The 20,215-nt window shown below is 39.2% G+C and overlaps 2 protein-coding genes and 1 long non-coding RNA gene across 9 annotated transcripts; 2 read left to right on the top strand and 1 right to left on the bottom strand.

Annotated features, from left to right (window-relative positions):
- Nucleotides 1-62: 62 nt before the first annotated feature.
- On the top strand, nucleotides 63-19,864 carry odf2a (outer dense fiber of sperm tails 2a). 5 transcript variants are annotated; one of them, XM_085464616.1, is made up of 20 exons: nucleotides 63-198; nucleotides 1,570-1,683; nucleotides 1,850-1,963; nucleotides 2,059-2,235; nucleotides 2,740-2,933; nucleotides 3,196-3,328; nucleotides 3,470-3,595; nucleotides 4,118-4,192; nucleotides 4,308-4,379; nucleotides 4,524-4,640; nucleotides 4,859-5,044; nucleotides 6,170-6,205; nucleotides 12,748-12,857; nucleotides 15,801-15,936; nucleotides 16,146-16,256; nucleotides 16,362-16,625; nucleotides 17,117-17,217; nucleotides 18,613-18,775; nucleotides 19,361-19,486; nucleotides 19,571-19,864. In XM_085464616.1, the coding sequence occupies exons 1-20, from the start codon at nucleotides 196-198 to the stop codon at nucleotides 19,739-19,741; spliced, it is 2,529 nt and encodes an 842-aa protein (XP_085320742.1). In that variant the 5' UTR covers nucleotides 63-195; the 3' UTR covers nucleotides 19,742-19,864. The 5 variants fall into 5 exon arrangements, with proteins under 5 accessions (XP_085320742.1, XP_085320745.1, XP_085320744.1 ...); XM_085464619.1 differs by having other exon boundaries at nucleotides 6,170-6,193; XM_085464618.1 differs by having other exon boundaries at nucleotides 4,121-4,192.
- LOC146706463 (uncharacterized) lies at nucleotides 7,864-9,356 on the bottom strand. The gene is made up of 2 exons (XR_014921566.1): nucleotides 9,322-9,356; nucleotides 7,864-8,419 (listed from the first exon to the last, which is right to left on the bottom strand). It is a non-coding gene; the product is annotated as an uncharacterized LOC146706463 (long non-coding RNA).
- On the top strand, nucleotides 9,536-12,185 carry LOC146706464 (uncharacterized). 3 transcript variants are annotated; one of them, XM_085464623.1, is made up of 6 exons: nucleotides 9,536-9,963; nucleotides 10,347-10,424; nucleotides 10,539-10,663; nucleotides 10,939-11,038; nucleotides 11,144-11,253; nucleotides 11,486-12,185. In XM_085464623.1, the coding sequence occupies exons 2-6, from the start codon at nucleotides 10,412-10,414 to the stop codon at nucleotides 11,672-11,674; spliced, it is 537 nt and encodes a 178-aa protein (XP_085320749.1). In that variant the 5' UTR covers nucleotides 9,536-9,963; nucleotides 10,347-10,411; the 3' UTR covers nucleotides 11,675-12,185. The 3 variants fall into 3 exon arrangements, 2 of the variants coding, with proteins under 2 accessions (XP_085320749.1, XP_085320748.1); XM_085464622.1 differs by lacking the exon at nucleotides 10,347-10,424; XR_014921565.1 differs by lacking the exons at nucleotides 10,347-10,424; nucleotides 10,939-11,038 and having other exon boundaries at nucleotides 9,543-9,963.
- Nucleotides 19,865-20,215: the final 351 nt, after the last annotated feature.

The following is a 20,215-nucleotide window of genomic DNA, read 5'->3' on the forward strand; positions in this document are numbered from 1 at the left end:
GCTAAGTGACGTAACGTCGTCGACTCTGCTCCAATCTCTGTTTGAGAAAGACGTCACGTGCTTTAAAGTGACCAACCAGAAAGAAGCTTTGTCTGTTGGCGTTGACTCCAATCCAACTCCTCTCGAAGCATTAAATGGTGCTTTGCCAATGAATTATATTTCTATTTTGGGGGGTGTATTTTTACGGTTTCTCCTATGGTAAGATTCCTGACTTGTTCGTTTACTATACACATCCTAAAAATGCTGTCGTGAAGGTTTGAAGCTAATGTGATGGGAAGGAATAGTGACCTCATGACAACTTCGCCAACTGTTTAAAACAATGTCGATATGAAGTGTACTCTTTGGTTATATATTAATAAATGGGGCGTCAGCCAAAAGTCTTTTCCTAATCAGACATCAAATACAAGAATGAGGATCAGATTTGTCGGTGACGGAGTGAGTGATAGATGTTGATAGGTGTTGATAGACCAAAGAGTTAAGGTGGAAACTGTGCCTAGGAGGAAAGAGGGAAAGCAAGTTTGATGTGAGGAAAGGCAGGAGTGCAGAGGTGTTTGCAGAGGAACTGTTTTGAAATATAGGAACTATGTCTGGTACAAGGCAAAAGAGTTGGCTGCTATGATGGAGAGGAGGAAGAAGGTAAAGTCTTAGAGCGATACTTAGAGTATTGCGTGTGCAGGAGAACAGATGGAAGCAAGGCCAGGAGCACTGTATTTGGATTCAAGCTGTCCAAGTACTGTGTACATAGGACAGCACCTTTCTCCTCCTAAGGAAGGAAAAAAGGACCAACCTGTGTGATTAAGCTGGAAAGGATGTGAAAAAGGAGAGATTGATGAAGGACAGAAATGTGCTAAGAAGAAAGTGTGTTGAGGAAATTGAAGACGTTCTTTGAGGAGCTGATGAATGAAGAAAACGAGAGAGACGAGGATTGATGAGGAAAGTTAGGGAATCTGAAAGTGAGGGGAGCTGTGAAGATGATGAAGAGTCCGTCCAGATGACATACCTGTGCAGGTATAGAGATGTCTGGGAGACAGAGTAGTGGACGTCTTGACAGATGTGCGGAGCACTAGTAACTACAGAGGGGTAAAGCTGATGAACCCCTCCTCAGCTTCAACAATAGGTGGAATAGACTGGAGAAGTGGAGGCATGTTCTGGAGAGAAGAGGCACGAGTGTCACTAGAATCCAGACAGTAGATGAGGTGGAAAGGTGAACATGCAAGGAACAGCGTTAGTAAAGGTAGAAACGTTTAGAAACATCGAAAGCAGTGCACAAGAGAAATGAGTGTGTTGAGCTGGAGGTGGCAGTTGATGATTTTCATTGGGAGTAACCAGAGTGGACAGGATCCAGAATCTGTGTCGGATCATATCCATAACATTCTTTTTGTAAAAGAATACCCAGTAATTTTTCTAGCTGTTTTTGACTTACCTTAACAGAAAATTATGGATTTTGTGCACTCAAACTAACATATCCTGTCGTATTTATTCGCAAATTATTAAGATATTGTTTTTTTTTTTTATTGAGCTACATGCTGTTCTATTAAGCTTATTCTTACTTAAGCTCATGTGCCACAGAGGAAAATCACGAGAACACGCTCAAATTCACCTCCAATTCATGTGCACATCAATGACACCGTGCCAGTACACGTCCACCTGGAAAGCCAGAGGAGTCCTGGCAGGTCACCTCAGGTTAGATATTTGTATGTGGACTGTCTGTCTTGTGATGTTGTTCATGTTTTATTGTGAATGTTTCTCCTAATCTAATCTCTTGATCATAAGCCGTTTGCTCACTCATGCCCATAGTACATGCCCATTCTAATAAATGCAATTAATATAAGCACACTGTATTTTAAAGGGGAAGACTGCAGTCAACAAAGCAGACCTTCGTCCCACAGCTAAAGTCAAAACTCGAGGTGTGGGGATCACGCCAGGAAAGACCTCCATACGTGATGCCACATATAAGTGGGAGGTAATACCTTCTCTCAGTTTCCAGTCCACTCTGCTATTTTTTTAAAAACACTCACGCAATCAAAGATATAGTGTCACGGTATATTTTGCACCAAGGGGCCAACGCACAACCTTGAGATCACACCACCGAAACCAGAACCTGAAAGCTCGCAGTCTGCACTTCAGTTAGCTGACCTTGCATCAGAGGAGGAAGAAGGCCTACATGGACAAATCAGCCAGTACACGAGGAAGATTGACAACTTATTGACTGAAGTCAGCTCGCTGAAAAATGAGGTCAGTTTGAATTAAGCAACTGTCCAACCTACAACCCTAACCTTACTATTAATTAGACAGATTTCAGATTATAATTTGTTTGTTAGTAGTACTTATGTTATAAACATTGTTGATTTCTATTTTTCTTACATGGGATTTTCAAGGCGAGTCTTGTTACATATTTATTGTTACATAACCATTTAAGGGCACCCAGACAATAAATGGGTTTATTCCATGGAAACTGTTTTAAATACTCCTGGAAATTTGAACTCCTGGAAATTGAATGGTAAAATCTAAATGTAGAAATGTATTAATTTAGTCAAAATTCTCCAGTCTTGCCACTCACGTGTAATAAGTATAGCAGGGAGATAACCTGTTCATTTACCCCATTGAAAGACTTGCCCTCATTTTAAACTGCCACATCTGATGATCACAAAGAGCAGCGAGGTTTTCTTGTCGATTTCTGTGCTTAAAGCGTTGGTCCACATGTCCTTTTTCACTTATACCTATCCGGTATATGTGCAGGTAGAAATGCAAAAGAAGGAACGGCTGCTAGAGCGTCAGTCGAAGCAGCTGAGCGTGTCCCAGCGGGTGATCGCTGAGCAGGAAGAGGAGCTGGCTGAGGTGACCAAAGAGCTGGAGGAGACGGAGAAGGAAAACACCAGGTTACGGCTTTCCATGGAGAAGATGCTGGAGGAGAATGACTCTAACAGGCAAATGTGATTCCAAACTCATTCCCAACCCTTCACGTGACAAACAGCCTCTCTTTGCCCTCATTTTCAAAGGGCTTAGAGATCTGGGTGGTTAATTATACTATAGGCAACTGAAAGAAAATAGCTTGATTCAACTGCATTTCAACTATACTACCTGTTAGCGTATGTGACATAAAGGTGGGACAGTCATTTCAGAGTATGACGTTTATGAAACTCATGTTCGAGTAGTAGTATGTTTGTGATTTAAGGTCTGTTTGTTCCTACACAGTGACAGTGGGCATCAGGACAAAGATGCTTTACTCAGGATGCTGATGGAGGCTGAGGTGAATGGAGCAGCAGCTGCAAAGCAAGCCTCCGCCCTGCGAGAGTCCATTTTCAATCTGTGCGCTCCTGGTAGCAATGTGAGTATTACCTCAGGGTCTGCTCTTTCAATGTGTCCTGTGAGACTAGGGGAACATGGGAACTTTAGAAAGAAACAGGAGGCTTTCTCAGTGTTTCGTGATGCAGTGTTTCTATCTCTGTCTGTGTCTTTGCTGCTGAAGAAGCCATTTTGTTCTGAGTCTTCAGCCTTGGCCTGTCAGAACGAGCTGCTGCTGCAGAAACTGGAGACATTTGAGGTCACAAACCGAACACTGCGGAAGCTTCTCAGAGAGCAGCATGAATCTCAGGTACTGTGCAAGATGATTTTTTGATTTACAGCACAGATCATTTGGAGAAATCTAAAGAGAGCCTATTGTGCCTTAAGCTCCAGTGTAAATGGTTGCAGGACTGTGTTGATGATCCATTTCATGCAAGCAGGGTCCAATGAATGAACCGTAACCTCAGTCTAATCCAACTGCCAATTTACAATAGCACAAAATACACAGGAATTCATGCTGCCTTTAGATGAGTAAATATTGAACTGTTTCTGGGACAGTATTCTTTCACATGAAAACAACACAAGGAAACCTCAGTGAAGAGAAACAGAGTGAGAAAAGGGGGCATGTCGCAGTCGTAGTTTTGGTAGGAAGCTAGATTTGCCAGTATGCTGCAGATCTGTTGTAATTTTCAAATAAATGAATCCTTACTTAGTAAGTTGATTATATTCTGTCACAATATTTAGCCTTGGTTGGTCTCTTAACACTTTTGTAGATGCAGTAAATGCTTGTTAAAGAAACTGGTGAAGTTTTATATGTGTGGATGGTTTAAAGCAGATGGAGTCACTCCAGCTGTCAAGGAAGGACGAATTACTCAAGAAACTGGCAGACACAGAAGCTGAAAATGCCGTGAGTTTAATAGAAACTACAAATTCTTTTTGTTTAAGTAACCTCACAAAATACATCCATTTTGTGTTGTTTCCTTTTTTGTGTCAGAAATAATATGTTTTCTTTCCTTTTACAGCATCTTGTTGTTAAACTTCAAGAGAAAGACCGAGAGGTTAATCGACTTGCCAAGCTCTTAGATGATGAAAAGGTGGCTGTCTTATTTAGAGCTCTCTTCATCTGAAATTTTCCATACGGCATTCTTTCACTGCAGCATTACTCATATCATATAATCTTAGAACTAACAAATGTCAAAGCACAAAACAAGTATCTTCTGCTGGCTTTGGAAATGCAGGACAATGCCAGGAGCACAGCTGTTTTTTCAAAGAGCCTGGAGTCAACACGAGCTCATTTACAAGGACAGCTCCGGAGCAAAGACGCTGAGAACAGTCGCCTCACTGTGCAGATAAAGGTTTGTGTGGTATCTTCTGCCATCTGTTGCTGTTTTTGGTGCTGTGTATAATAATGATGGATGGATGGATGGAAAGAAATGATAGTCAGTGAACACACACCCTGGAGAATATATATTTATTGCAATCTATATTTGTCCAGTTGTTTGTATTGTAGTCAGACATGTTTTTTTCAGTATATCTTTATCTATGCGTCTGTTATCCTCTGCCATTGGTACAGAACCTGGAAAAAGCAGCCAATCGGCAGAAGGTGGAGATAAAACATCTGACAGATCAGCTGGTGACACTAAAGCAGCAGGCAGGCGCAGACCGAGAGGCTCTGAAACGAGCCGCACGGGCCCAAAAGCAGCGAGCTGAGCGCAGCGAGGACACTGCAGGCCATCTCAGCATCCAGCTGCTGGACATGGTACGTCCTTCCACAGCGCAGACATACCAGTCTATTAAAACCTTTAATGTCATGGATATTAAACTTGTTCTGCTGTTTTTTATATTATGTCATTTCTGTCAATTATATTCTGTTCAGTTTGATTTTGTCATATAAGTCAATTCAACTCAATTCAATTAAATTTTATTTATATAGCGCCAAATCACAACAAAAGTCGCCTCAAGGCGCTTCATAGATACAGAGAAAAACCCAACAATCATATGACCCCCTATGAGCAAGCACTTTGGCAACAGTGGGAAGGAAAAACTCCCTTTTAACAGGAAGAAACCTCCGGCAGAACCAGGCTCAGGGAGGGGCGGGGCCATCTGCTGCAACCGGATGGGGTGAGAGAAGGAAGACAGGATAGAAGACATGCTGTGGAAGAGAGACAGAGGTTAATAACAGATATGATTCAATGCAGAGAGGTCTATCAACACATAGTGAGTGAGAAAGGTGACTGGAAAGGAAAAACTCAATGCATCATGGGAATCCCCCCCGGCAGCCTACATCTATTGCAGCATAACTAAGGGAGGATTCAGGGTCACCTGGTCCAGCCCTAACTATATGCTTTAGCAAAAAGGAAAGTTTTAAGCCTAATCTTAAAAGTAGAGATAGCGTCTGTCTCCTGAATCCAAACTGGAAGCTGGTTCCACAGAAGAGGGGCCTGAAAACTGAAGGCTCTCCCTCCCATTCTACTTTTAAATACTCTAGGAACAACAAGTAGGCCTGCAGAGCGAGAGCGAAGTGCTCTAATAGGGTGATATGGTACTACAAGGTCATTAAGATAAGATGGGGCCTGGTTATTTAAGACCTTGTATGTGAGGAGCAGGATTTTCTTCCTAGTTTGACTTCAGGATCTGCAGTTAGTTTGGTTCCAGTGTGTCGCAGAGAAGACGGGTCTTATGAAGAATACTGACTGTCTAGATGTGCATCTATGATGTGTTATTTTACAGTTGCCATTCACCATCCTCCTAATGACCTTTGCTGTTTTGTCTTTAAGAAGATGCAGTGACACTAGACTCTTTGTATATTTGAAAACTAATTTAAGGAGATGTTTCTTTTAGATTCAGTATAATACTGATGCCACTTTATCTTCATTATTTTCAGAGGTTGGTTGCAGAAGGATCTCAGGTGCTTAAGAGTGTGAGCTTGAGCCCATACTGTTCTTCTTAATCATTAGGCTGCTTCTTTAGATTGTACCATGATGTGTAGCTTTTTCAGATCTTTTAGCCTGCTTCTCTTTGTCACGCAGGTTCTATTTAAGTGATTTCTGGATTCAGTGGGTTTGGCTGTAATCAGGCACAAATGTGGCCCAGATTTCCAAAAAAATGTGATAAATCACAGTTAATTCGACCATTGGTACAGTTAAAAGAAACATTTGATGCCTTCTTTTATTTGAGCCTGCCCAGATCCTGAAGCCTTCTTCATCGTCTTTGTCACTGACTGAAGAGTTGCCAAGCCAGCTAACTTAAAGAAAGCCTGTCAAACTTGCTTCATAGTCCAACCCTCTGGTCCGTACTGCAGCAAACAAATGTAATAAACACCACAGAGTGTGAGCCTGAAATTTGAGTAGATGAACTGGTAATGTGGAGTTTTAAGTTCCAGAGCAGCAGATCAGAAATAGTTCAGTCAGCTCTGAGTAAGTGTGCAGGTGGGTTATGAACAAAAGTCTTATTTCATGCAGCTCTGACACACCTATAGAGAGTCTGTACTTTAATTCAGTAGAAAAAGCAATATTATTCTGGCTGCTTATATGATGACCAGTAGTAGGTACTGTAGATATTAATGTCTGGGACCTTATTACTACAACTGGGCTGGTTTGTCAGTACTATCTTACCCTCTGGAAATATTTGGCAGGGCTGTTCTCTTTGCATCATTGTCATGGTCCTATTGGCTTGGAGAGCAAATAGCAGACATACAGGATAGCTATAACTTTCTGGATAACCCCAGGAGGTTATAGCTATCCCATTAGTCTACTATTTTGCTTCCCGGTAGTTCTACATCTTTAGTTTGGATCACCTTCTCTGTCTTTGGCATCATTCAGCCACACTTAGTGTGTCCTCGCTCTTGATCCTTTCTGGTGAGGTGCATCAAAGAGTTAAAGCCTTGCAAATTTTCTGGCATACAGCTTGATGCCATATGATGTAAAGTCATAAAACCAAGGAAAAACAGGACTTGTTTTGCTCCTTAAAAAGGTCGAGCCATTCATACATCACCAGCAATCCAGCACAGTGCTTGTGTTTTTCAACTTAAAAAACAGCTGCAGCATGTTCATAGACAGAGCTGGTCACAAACACAACAGTGGATTTACAGATTACAGGTTTTTACAGTTCTACTATATGTTTATGTACATTTCCAAAATGTCTTTGGACATGATTCTAGAACTCAACAAATGGAGATATTTGACCATAATGTACAATCAAATACAGCATATCAACATAAGCACCTCATACCAGGAGAAGTCTAAAAACAAACCAGTGCCCAACTATGACTATAACTGAATCAACCAGTATTAGTGCACTGCAAAAAACAATTTTCAAGAAAGTAAAAAAAACCTTGTTTATGGACATTTTTTCTTATTTTTTGCCTAAAAAGAAAATATATTCTTAACAAGCAAGTTTTGGACAAGAAAATAAAGCTTATTCTAGGAAAATATGTCTAACTTTTCCTTAAAAGGATATTTCAGCTCATCTTGAGCTTTATTTACCAGTTACAAGGCATGACAATGGTTTGGTTGAATTTCCAGAATAAAAATAAGATTATTTTTCTCATTTCAAGAGTAAGGGCATTTAAACAGCTGCTCAGTTTAAGAAATGTATTTATTGACACTAAAGTTTAATATAATTGCTGTCAAGTTTGACACAATATGCAGTATATGAACAAAGGCAGGAACTAAAAGCACATGGTAAACATGAAATACAGGCCCATTTGAAAAACAGAAACAGCACAACTCATTCACTTTAGGCCATGTCAAACAGAATAATAGATCAGCATCAGTATATCTATACTATGGCAATGCTAAAATCGCATTCAACTGTCAGAATTTATAGGAAAACAACAACTTCATTTTAAAAATTGTCACAAAACTGTCCAAAACAATAACCTGAAAATACAGTTCATGCATGTAAAGCAGTGTACCTTTTATAAAACATATGTTGAGCTCACGTGTAGTCCAATTACATCACCCAGGTAATATTTCATGACCGCACATGTCATATCTTTGTGTGTGAAACTGTAATATGGAATGGAATCTCATATCATATCATTGTTGGCTGGCTTTCCACCACTGAATCAGTCCTGTATGCCCACATGTTACTCAGATTTCTGTTCACTGCTGATGAGGGTTCCCTCCTAGAACTGCAATTGAGATTGGTTGATTAATTGACTAGTTGCGGATAAGGAAATTAAATACAAGGTACACTGATAATTTCTAAAAAATTTTAATGTCAGAAATATACTGCATTTTATAATTTACTCTAAAATATGCATGTTTTCAAGCTGAGTTTAATAAATGGATATTCATTTAATGCTCATTGCTATTTGGCAGCTTAACTGTAGTTTAAAAGCCTTGAAAAATCCTCAAAAACCTAAAATGGGAAAGCTAAACTAAAGAACACAGGAAACATGGAAAATGTTGCAAAAACCTTACAACCTTGAACAAGGAACATAAGACATGAAAACATCAGGGAGGGAACACAGATGATAACACAGGAGAGAATACAGACGATCCGACAAAGAACACACTAAATATACACACACAAAAGGAAACGAGGAATTGGCAGACAGGCACGAAACACAGCTGACACTAATCAGATGAGAAGAGACCAGGAGGAGAATACACCGATGCAGGGCAGGGACTATCAAAGTAAAACAGGAATAAACACGAATATCGAACCAGGGACAATACACTGAAGACAAGGGAGGTACAGAGAACACCTAAACACTGGAAATAATTAACAAATAACTAGGAAACTAACTGACACAATGAATATTAATAAACACAAACAACCAAGGAGACTGCGGACCATGACAATTGGTTTATTTAAAACAAAAGTTTAAAAAAATACAAAATGTTGTTTTCTCTAGTAGAAGAAATTAAACACTATCAGAATATTCTTTATAAATAGATAGCATTGTTGTGGATTATAAGGAATAAGCATTAACATATCTACTGTTAAGCTGTAAAAACAAGTAGACATCTAACATGAATATTTTATATGATTATTTTCAAAGATATTAAAGTATATAGTCAGTCTCACCTTACAGATTTTTGTGTCCTAATCGATCCGCTGCATCATCCATTGGCAAGGTGGTCGGAGTGTGTTCGAAGAATGTGATACCAAAATTAGCTGTAAACACGATATTCTTTGACACATCCATCTATGCCACAATCTTCACGGAAATCTGGACTATGGCTATGTGCAGAATTAATATGACTCAGTAGGGATTTGAGGGTCATACCCACAAAAACGATGTAGATAACACAGCGCCAAATCATTTTGTTTTACTGGTCTGTGAACTACTTTTCCCATAAAGTCAAGATAACCAGGATTATTCCATTATGGGGTAGGAATGGCTATCCTAATTCAGTGCCTTATAACAGCTGTAGTAAGTAACAGCACCCACACGTCAGTATTTACAGAACATAATCTAACTAAATAGTCAAATATTTAAATATATATCATTTTATAGGTATAAAAGAGCGAACTAAACCATTTCCGTACACAACCCCATACTCCTGAGTTGGTACAGCCCACCTTCCCGCCTCTAGCTCCGTGCCTAAGCGGTTGGATTGCAGGATTTTGGGGTCTGGGTGTAGATGCGATACAGTTGGTACAGTGTGAAGAAATTAAGGCACGCTATGGAAAAACTGGACGAAATAACAATTGCCAACCTGAAAGGTATGTGACTGTTTTGTTTTTTCTATGTTTTGTGTTCTGGTATGTTGCATGTTAAGTCGCTAGCATGGCAGGCTATACCCGGTTGTTAGCTTAGCTTAGCTGTGCGGTTAGCTTAGTTGCATTAGCATTTTTAAATATGCTAGTGCAGAAAGTTATGAAAGAATTCATGTCCAGTTATTAGTTTCAGTGTCTGTGAATTTATTCAACAAGTGTGCAAAGTGCCATAAGTTAATGCCAGTTTTACAGAAATTGTAGGAGTTTCAAATTTCTATTAGTGAAGTTATTTCATTATATACTTTAGCCCAGGAAGCAAAAAAAAAAAAATACATTTATATGTATACATGCATTTAATTGATGTATCACAAATATATTACTTTTACCAGTCAATAGGAGGAAGGTAATTTAGAACCTGTGGAGCAGTGAGGAGGGAGAATAATGGAATAGAGTCATGGTTTTAAATGGTAAATATTAAATTATGTTTCCTATGTATCCTGTCTGTTACCCAAGCAAAGCTGTCAGCTGGCTTGCACATGAGGATGATGCAATGTAGTGATAATTGGAAACTCCTATTGCAGAAGCAAATGTTGGAGAAGACCTGCTCTCATCACTTTCACGAGATGACATCAAAGATCTGTTTCCTGGTCCTGAACATTGCCTCAGGCGTCGGGCTCTATGGCTTGCAGTGCACAAATGTGAAGAAGTAAGTTCTGTCCTATCGCTGTGTGACAAAACTGAGAACACACCAGCTTGTTTTATGCAGTTTCAAATAATTCCACCAATACTCACTTAACAGATAGACAGTAGAATCTTCTTTAGTTTTGATTTAAATCAAGTGGCCTACACATTTATTAAATATACATATTTTTTATTGTTCAACACTTTACTGATATTTTGTTGTACTATCTTTCATATTTAGAGACCTAAAGTTCTTGTGCAATTTTATGTGAAATTAGCCCTATGTACACTGTATTTTAGAACAAGACTGCTGCTGAAAAAACGCTAACAACTACTGGAGATGGTGACTTCTTCAGAGAGGAACCCAGCACTTACCTCCATCCAAAAACTTTGGATGGAGGTAATGCTACAGTATCTTGATTTGTCTACATTTATGCTTTGCAGATTACATTATTTGCAATGTTTAATGGTGTTGCCCTGTCTTATTTTTCTTTTTTCAAACCAGTGGAACATGCAGCAGCTGTGTTCAGAGCCCTTCCCATGCTTTTCCCTTCCAGCACAGTACCACCTAAGAAGCTGGGCATCTGTAGTGAGGCTTTTTTCCATGTCCTAAAGGTAAGGCTGCAATATTCTATGTGTATATATTGTTGAATTTTGCAGTTACTCATGTTTTCATTTTATATATTTTACTGTGGAGTCAGTCAAATATTCTTAAAGTTCAGATCCCCATAACATGTTGATGTTAATAAAACCTACAAAAAAAGTTGATCTATTTTAAACTGTAATGCAACTCAAAAATTGTGTTTCTTACAGTCTTGTTCTAATACTCTTTTTTTCTGTCATGTAGACTTCAGAAGACCCTGAAGGCTACCTGCGTCAGCGACCCCTGGCTTGTCCAGTTCTGCTTGTCTCTGAAGGCAACTGCATGATAGCTGTTGGAACCACACCGGTGAGCACTTTTGACCGGAAGGATCTTAATGAGGGACTGCTCTATCTGATGGCATATTACTATGCCCTCCACCTCACATATCCATAGTGCATTTCCACGCTGCTGTCTGTCTTGCAAACTGAAATACTCAAAGACTCCATCCATGACCGAGATTCAACCCCCTCTTACAAGAAGGCGCTTGGTGAGTGGAAGTCATTCATTGAGTGAGTCTCCCAGATGACAGACTCCATCTGCCTTGTTTATCAGACTCAGTGTTAGTCAGTGAGGTTGTTTTTTTTTCTATAGAAAAGTTGTTCAAATGTAAAACACATGTTTGTTTGTGTGGTCGTTAAACTTGTTCTTCTAAAATGTTATGTAATATAGGATTTGAAATAGTGATTGTTTTAAGCTTCAGCAAAATTTATTTTTGATACCAGCCATGAGTGTGTTATACTGTTATTATTCATTTTAAGAGTATCTGGAATATGCACTTCTTATATTGGCCATGTTACACAGTACCCTGCTGAAATGTATAATTTTAGGCATGATTCTCCTGGAACAGACCTCAGTGAGTTACTGACCCATTGCTGTGTCAATAAAAGCGCAAAATCTAAGAGTGCTTTTGCTGTCTTAATTTAAGATGAATTCCCTTATTTTTAGTAGCTTTTTGAAGAGATGGTGTCTTATTCTCAGGAATTTTTGCTGATTATTGTTCTCAGAGTCGAAACATAATTCTTATAGTTAGCTCAATCAAGAAAGAAACAATTCAGTTTTAAGAAAATTTGTCCTATAGTAAGGTGTTTTTTTAATGTGAAAAATCTAAATTAAGGTGTAGAATCTTAAAGTAAGCAAATAATTCTTGAAAACAGCTTGTTCAAGAAAGCATAATACTCATTTTAGGTGCAGATTTTCTAAATATCAAAGTGTCTTTTACTTATAATAAGTCACATTTTCTTCAAATAAGCATACATTTTAGACAATTTTGTCTAGTTAAAAGGCATATGGCAGTTAGATTAATTTGCTAGTTTTAAGAATTCTAGTCAAGCAACTTTTGCTTACCCCATTGGCAGATTTTTTTGCTCAAAACAAGAAAAATTTGTCAGATTTAAGAATATTTGGCTTGTTTCAAGTATAGCTGTTTTTGCAGTGTGAACAGTGACAAAGATGTATTCCAATTGCAGGAGAAGCAGATAGCAGAGGTGCTGTCAGCAGCTGAGACATGGCAGAGTCAACATGCACGAGAAGCAAAAGACAAGAGTAAACTGGATATTGAATTGTCGCTATTGAACAGGTAACTGCATTTTCCTTTTCTCTGTTCACAAAGGGGGGATAAAAAACCCAAGATCCTAAACTCCTTTTATTTTTCACAAAGGCGTTTTGGACAGCTGAATAGCATGCAGGACAATAAAAGTCTGTTGATATTTTTGGAAAATCACCATGAATACATTTTTATTTTGACATTTGCAAGGTCTTCAAATGTCACATTGGTAATTGTGCAGAGCAAAATGCCTTATACCACTAATGACATTAGCATAGGGTTATAGACTGTAGCCATATACCGAGCATCCCTTCATTCATTCATCAAGCTTTCTTGCTTTCAGTATCATTCTGGGAGAGAAATAAACAGGGAATTGTTTGAGCTGAAGTTGGATATAGCAGTACATTTGAGGGTGGGATGTGAGAGACATGCAGATATGGAGAAAATGTAGTTGACACAATATGTACATGTATGTACTTTGGCAAAACTCTGAGAGGAGCACTCTTGCTGAGACTCATTTGTTTGGCTGTTTTGTTAAAATACAAAATAAAATGTGATCCTAAGGAAAACGTGTGTGTGAGATGTAAATTTCAACTTAATTAAATTTTTATGTATATAGCGCCAAAACAGAACCACAATCGCCTCAAGGTGAAAACTGTGTAATCTAATAAACCCATATTATATTGACAATAGAACATATCAGCACATGTCAAAAAAGTTGGAATGGAGCAGTAATAGTCTGGAAAAGTAGGTGGTACTGAAAAAAATGTCTGGAGGAACATTTTGCAGCTAATTAGGTTCATTGGCAACAGGTTAGTAACATGATTATAAAAGCAGCATCTTGGATGCAGAATTTCTCAGCGTAACATAGATGGTAAAAAAAAAAAAAGGTTGCCATAGATTGCTGGTCAAAAAAAATGAAGCCGGTATGGAAGTGCATTATATCCATCCATGCCACCTGGTGGCACTAGCTGAGGTTGCAAAAACACTTCCAGTCCTATAGAAGTCTATAGGCTTTCTGTGTTCCCCTCTGCAAACACTTTGCTACTGTGTTCTTTGACCTAGTCATGCATTTTGGGTCATACTGAATAAAATAATGTAAACATTATCATACCATGTTACATAAAGCAGGATGAGCTGTGGTGTTATCTGCTTTCTCATTGGCTAACGACTTGTGAGCGTACTAGCAAGTGGTTTCACAGTCAGAGGTGCCCTTCGTCACTGTCAGGGTCCATCACTGTTTTTTGTGATGAAGATGGTGGAAAGGTTGACTTTGAGACTTCAGAATGGACATTTACAAACTGACGGGTGATGCCAGAATAGCTATGTAGCTACAACAATCTCCAAAAAAATCTGCATCTGCAAATTGTGGAGCAACTGTGCTGTGGTCAGACAAATTGAAATTTGATAATCTTTTTGGAAAACGTAAATGTCAGGGGGGGATTGGCAGGTTTCACATCTGGAAAAGCGCCATCAATGCTGAAAGGTTTAGAGCAAAATATGCTCCCTGTGTGCATAATATGCATATTTAAGCAAGACAATGCTAAACTGCACATTTAATCTATTCCTACAGCATGTCTTTGTAGTGGAAGAATCTGGGGGTTGAATTGGCTTGCCTGCAGGCTGACCCAGATCTTTCAATAACTGAAAACATTTGGCACATTATGAAATAAGAAATATGAAAAAGAAGACATATGGCTGTTGAGTAGCTAAAATCCTCTATCAGATAAGAATGGGACAACATTCCTCTCAAAATTCCAGCAGCTGATCTTCTCAGTTACCAGACATTTACGGACGCGTGTTAAAAGAAAACGGGACACTACCCGGGGGGAAACATGGCCCTGTCCCAAATTTTGTGAGATGTGTTGCTCCCATCAAATTCAAAATGTACCAGTGTCTTTCTTTGTCAGTTTAAATACTTGATATGTTTTCATATTTTACATATTCTATATTGTGTTGTGAATAAAATAAAATGAGTTTATGAGATTTGCAAGTCATTTGTATAAAGCGCCTCGAGGGAACTGTTGTTGTGATTTGGCAGTATTGTCATGGTCCTGGGTCTGGGCACCCTGTGTTTTTGTTTCCTGGTTTTTGAATATACTTTCACTTAGTTAGTTTCTGGTTATATTTGTTGTTTCTACGCCTTAGGGGAGGCACAGAAACAAAAGCCTGTGTTTCATGTGTCACGTCGAGTCCGTTATATACTCATGTCTGTTCTTCAGCAGTCCCAGCGGTCCGTGTCTCAGCTTGTTTCTCATGTTTCCTGTTTTATTTTGATAGTCCCGCGTCTTGCGTTTAGTGTGTTCAGGGTTGCTTCCTCCCTGTCACATTGTCTCTGACTAGTCGCAGCTGTGTTTCCCTCCTGTTTGCCATTTCCTTGTTATCATTGTGCATTTAGTCCTCTGTCTGTCTCTTGTTGGTGCTTTTCTTCCTTTGTGTTCCAAGTTTCAGGTTTCAGGTCTTAGGCTTCATGTACTTAGTATTTTAGCTTTTCCCAGTATAGCTTCTGTTAGTTCCATCTTAGTCCTTCTTTGCTTTTGTTTGTAGTCTTGTGCAGCCAGAAATAAACTGCTCACTTTCTGTTCACTTCATCACATCTCCATTGTCTGCATTTGGGTCTGCACTCTCTTCACTCCACACAATCTGCAGCAGCAGACATCACAACTATATAAATAAAGTTGAATTGAATTTATTTTTACTTGAGTTTTTATTTAGTCCAATATCACAAACCAGTGTGCTCAGTGGACCTTTTAAACATTATTGAACCATATATAAGTCTTTAGACCCTTAATTCAGATAAGGGCAAGCTTCCAGAAAATGTAACATGAAAATCACAAAGATCCCGTTGTGATGAAATCAGTTACCAAGCTTCATTAATAGAATTTTGACTTTGGACTTTTGCTCTTTCAGATGGATTTTGTTTATATGAATGGAAATCTAATCCTTGTTAACTTGTTATCATATCTGGTATGACAGCCGTATAGCAGAGCTGACTGAGCAGCTTCATACTACTAAGGATAAAGGCAGAGCAGAGAAAGAAGCGCTGCTGGATCGTCTCCGTGAAATCACTGCAGAGAGTACTGCTGCCAAACTGGAGAACCAATCCCTCAAGGTGAAACAGCCAAAGTCACTTATTAATGATAACAGATTTGCTAAATGTTAATGAAACCATGCCCTGATCAGAATTTAGACACATCTGTTATGCTTTTGCGGCTTGGATGTAATCTTTCCATTACTGATTCTAATAGCTTTAGGTTGACTTATATTGCATTAGGAGTATGAACTGTCATTTTTATTTAATAAAAGTTCTGTTTCTCTCAGGCTACAGCGTCTGCGGTGGAGGAGAAGCTGTCCGTGTCTCAGTTAGAGCTTCAACAGGTCAAAGTTTCCATCAGACAGTATGAGGGCCTCCTAGACAGCTATAAGATGCAGGTCATTATTTCACACTCTCATGGGGATACAACAGTTTTACATTGTCATTGTACAGAAATGACACCGTTATTGTCCTTGTTGTCCTGTTAAACCATATCTACAAAGTTGGAGAAAACCCAGGCTGAGGCAGATGAGTACTGTGCTCGGCTGGCTCAAGCAGAGCAGAAGGCTCAGACGGTGCAGGGGGAGCTGGAGAAGGAGATCGATGAAGTGCGCAGGGAGCTTCTGGGACGGCTGGCAGAGTTGGAGCCTCTTCCTGAAGCCCTACAGCGCTCCCAGCTACAGCTGCAGGAAGCTCAGGATAGGGAGTGCAGCCAGGAGAAACACAGCTTGGATCTCAGCACAGCACTGACTGATCTCCGCATGAAGGTTACAACAGTCTTATGCTTTATAGCCAAAGATAGCATTAAAAATATTAACAATATTGAAATGATGTTAATGAAAATAAAAATATAGGATGGTAGTGGTACAAGAGCAAGAACAAATGGAGATGACAGATAATAAATGATAGATGGGCAGAAAGGAATGCTTGTTGGGAAGTGTGGATACAATGGTGCTTTACAAAGTTTGGAAAAATAGCTTTTTAATATAATTATAGCTAACAGACTAATAAACTTGTAGAAAAGGGCACAAATAACAATTCTACCATACCCAACTGGGGGTAATGTGGGTTTTAGCATCTCTCTCAAGAGCATTTCAACTTTAACAGGAGCCAGGGATCAAACTACCAACTTTCCCCCTTGTCTCTTGAGCCACATCCATTCCATTCTGAGACTACTTTTCATCTCTGTGCAGCTTCAGTTAATATTCAGTGAAAATGTTTTCTAAATACATTATTCAAAGGCCTTCTATTGTGTTAGGTGGAGACCCAAGGCAGCCAGATGGAGCTTCTTAGACAGAAGAAAAAGGTGCTGCTGGAGGAGAACAGACAGCTTCAGCAGCGAGTAGAAAGTTTGGAAAGGTCCGTCTTCTCTTATGCTGTTTCACTTTAATAATGTCTAGATATATAATTATTAATCAACCACCATGTCGTCCAACAGCTGTTTCTTGTTCTTGTCTTTACACCTTGTCATTTCCTAATAAAACCCCGTATCTGATCCTGTTCTAGAAAGCAGGTTTCATGAAATTCAGATTTTTCAGTTTAAAAAAAAAAACCCAAACCCCAGGTAACATAACCGGCTTACTGGGACATTTGTTGTATTGCAATTGGTCAAAATAAAACACAATGATGGAGTTAACAAAGTCGGAAGCAGCCATTTCTAATCCTCTTAATACTAATGATATGAGGCTGGGAAGAGAGCATATAGAACTATGTTTGGCCATAAGTGAAGGAGCATGTCCTCCATTGACAGCACGCCGTTGTTTCATAGCATAAAGGGGAGTGGACAGAAGACACTTGCTGCTCCACAAAATCATGTTGTCAGCAAGTCTCTGAAATGCTTTTAGGCAGAGAAATGTCCTGTGAGCTGGGTAAATGCTGAGGTAAACATTAGTGACCCTGTCAAATAGGAGCAGCACATTTTATATCAGGATTCTGAATTTGTATTTTGTGAGGTGAGAATTGAGCAAACATAAATCCACTGATGTTTGTTTAGCTATTGAATCATGATGTCCCGTCTGGCTGAAGAAGGAGAGTTCCCAGGCTTGATTGGCCAGGGGGTCTCCTGAAGCAGCAGAGGAGTATCAGAGGGGGTATCCGGTGCAATTTCTGCAGTTCTGATAGAAAAAACTGGGGTGTGATAGGAGTTTAGAGTCTTTCGGTAGGCCTCAAAAAAGTTCTGGCAAGCTGTCCGCTGACTCAGGAATGGGAAGCTGGCTGGCTCAGGCTGTGTTTGGTTGGGCAGGAGAACTGCTGACTGGGACTGGCAATACACTGCAAAAACTCGAAATCTTACCAAGTATATTTTTTTAATTTCTAGTCAAAATAATCTCATCACACTTAAAATAAGACACAATCAGCTACAGGGTAACACTTCAGTAAGATATATGAACTTGTTTTTAGACAGTGCATCTTGAAACTAGAGATTTTTCACTTATTCCATTGGCAGTTTTTTTTTTTCACTTAATACAAGATATTTTTGCTTGGAATAAGTGAAAAAATCTGCCAATGGAACAAGTGAAAATTCAATTAAATTTGTCTATTTTTAAATTTGACAGTGCTTGCCTTGCTTGTCCTGCCTTGCTTGTCCTGCCTTGCTTGTCCTGTCAGAATTCCACTGAATCATATTTGAATTATATCGATTTAATATTAAATACGCTCTCCAAGCCTGTTAATTACGCAATTTGAAATATATGTTCATTGAAAATACTCTAACTGCACCTTGTTGTCATTGTCTTTTTGTTTGCCATCTTCTAGAAAGTTAAAGGAGGCCGGCAGTCAGAATAGTGACCTGCTAGCAGTTATTGCAAAACGGGAAGAGACCGTCCACAGCAATGAGCTCCGTCTAAAAGAAAAAACAAGAGAATGCTCATTATTGAGCCATCGGCTGGAGGAGGCTCTGGATGATGCTCGCCAACAAGTCTGATCCTTTTTCATAGTGATTTACTTATAAAGAACTTTACACAAAATATGATTAACCCCAAGTGTGACAGCAATTCACAATAAAAAGACACGATGATACAAAGCACATACAGACCATACAGCCCGGCAAGCTTCAGAGGAAACACCTGGATTTTAATTAACATTATAAAGCAAACTTAATGATACTGCTTCAAATATGTTGTTCCTTTAAACCACTCCATCTACACAATGGACTGTGTATGTGTATCTGTAAATGCAATGTTTTAGCTCTAAATGCCCACTCCCTCAGCAGTATTATAATCACGGGTTTCATTTCTTTGAATTGGGCTCTGGGTTAGTGTTCTGAGTCAGTCACCACCTTAGATATCTTGGCATCTCTGACTATTAAATGTTTCCTTTTTAGCTTGTATTAAATAGGCTTTATTGATGATTGAATTTAACTGTGGTCAAATATGATACACCCATTTTTTCATATATACATACACTGACTATATTTTTATTTGAATTTGTTTATAAGAGCATGTAACATTGAAATAGTGTATAAAAGAAATTATAGTGAAATCCAGTGTGATCTGTTTATCAGATGTCAGAGACCAAAGAACGTGTTGTCAACAAACAACGTTCCACCCAGTCCAAAATACTGGACCTAGAAAACCAACTCAGCAGGACCACTGCAGAAATTAATCAATTGAAACGGAGCAAAGAGCAGGTAAAGGCTTCTGGGAATTACTGACTAAAATTGTCTGCGTAGAAACATCTGCTGGTCTGTAAAGTATGTATTTCTGATGCTTAGATGGAGTGGCGGTACCAGAGCCAGCTGCAGGATTTGAAGGATCGCCTGGAGCAGTCAGACAGCACTAATCGAAGCCTGCAAAACTATGTCCAGTTCCTCAAAGGATCCTATGCTAGTGTGTTTGGAGACTTTTCCCTCAGCAGCTCTCTGCAAGCCTCCTCACCCAGCTGATTGTGTATATTCCAGAACAGTGGCATGACTTAAGCCTGTCACTAGATTTGGCTGGCAGAGCTGGAGGCTGTGATGCTACCACAGTTTAAATAGCTCAGCTGTAATAAAGTTTCCTACCACAGAGCTCACACTTGATTTTGTCCCTATCAGTAAAAGATGTTCATTTTTGTTGTAGTCAGATTTTTATCATGGCAGTCCACAGTGTCTGACTCCCCTATGGAGCCTTAAGTGACCTTAAGAGCTTAAGACAACTGCATTTATTTAGGTGTGTAAAGACATTTTTAAAGAAATGGTAGAGAGCCACAGGTATTTAACCCGGCCACTGGTTATGAGGGTATACTTAGAAGAAGTGCAGTTTTTGGTAGTGGTTGGCTCCTGTTACGAAAGGCTATGTGGGCTTTCATAACAGGTAGTTGTGAAAATATATTAAAAGACTAATAACAAAAAAAAGATGTAACCAAAACAACAGCGAAC

This window comes from Copadichromis virginalis, linkage group LG7 (genome assembly GCF_057382275.1).
Source record: "Copadichromis virginalis isolate Kocher_CV1m ecotype Utaka linkage group LG7, C_Virginalis_male_GT1.1, whole genome shotgun sequence".
Classification (NCBI taxonomy): Eukaryota; Metazoa; Chordata; class Actinopteri; order Cichliformes; family Cichlidae; genus Copadichromis; species Copadichromis virginalis.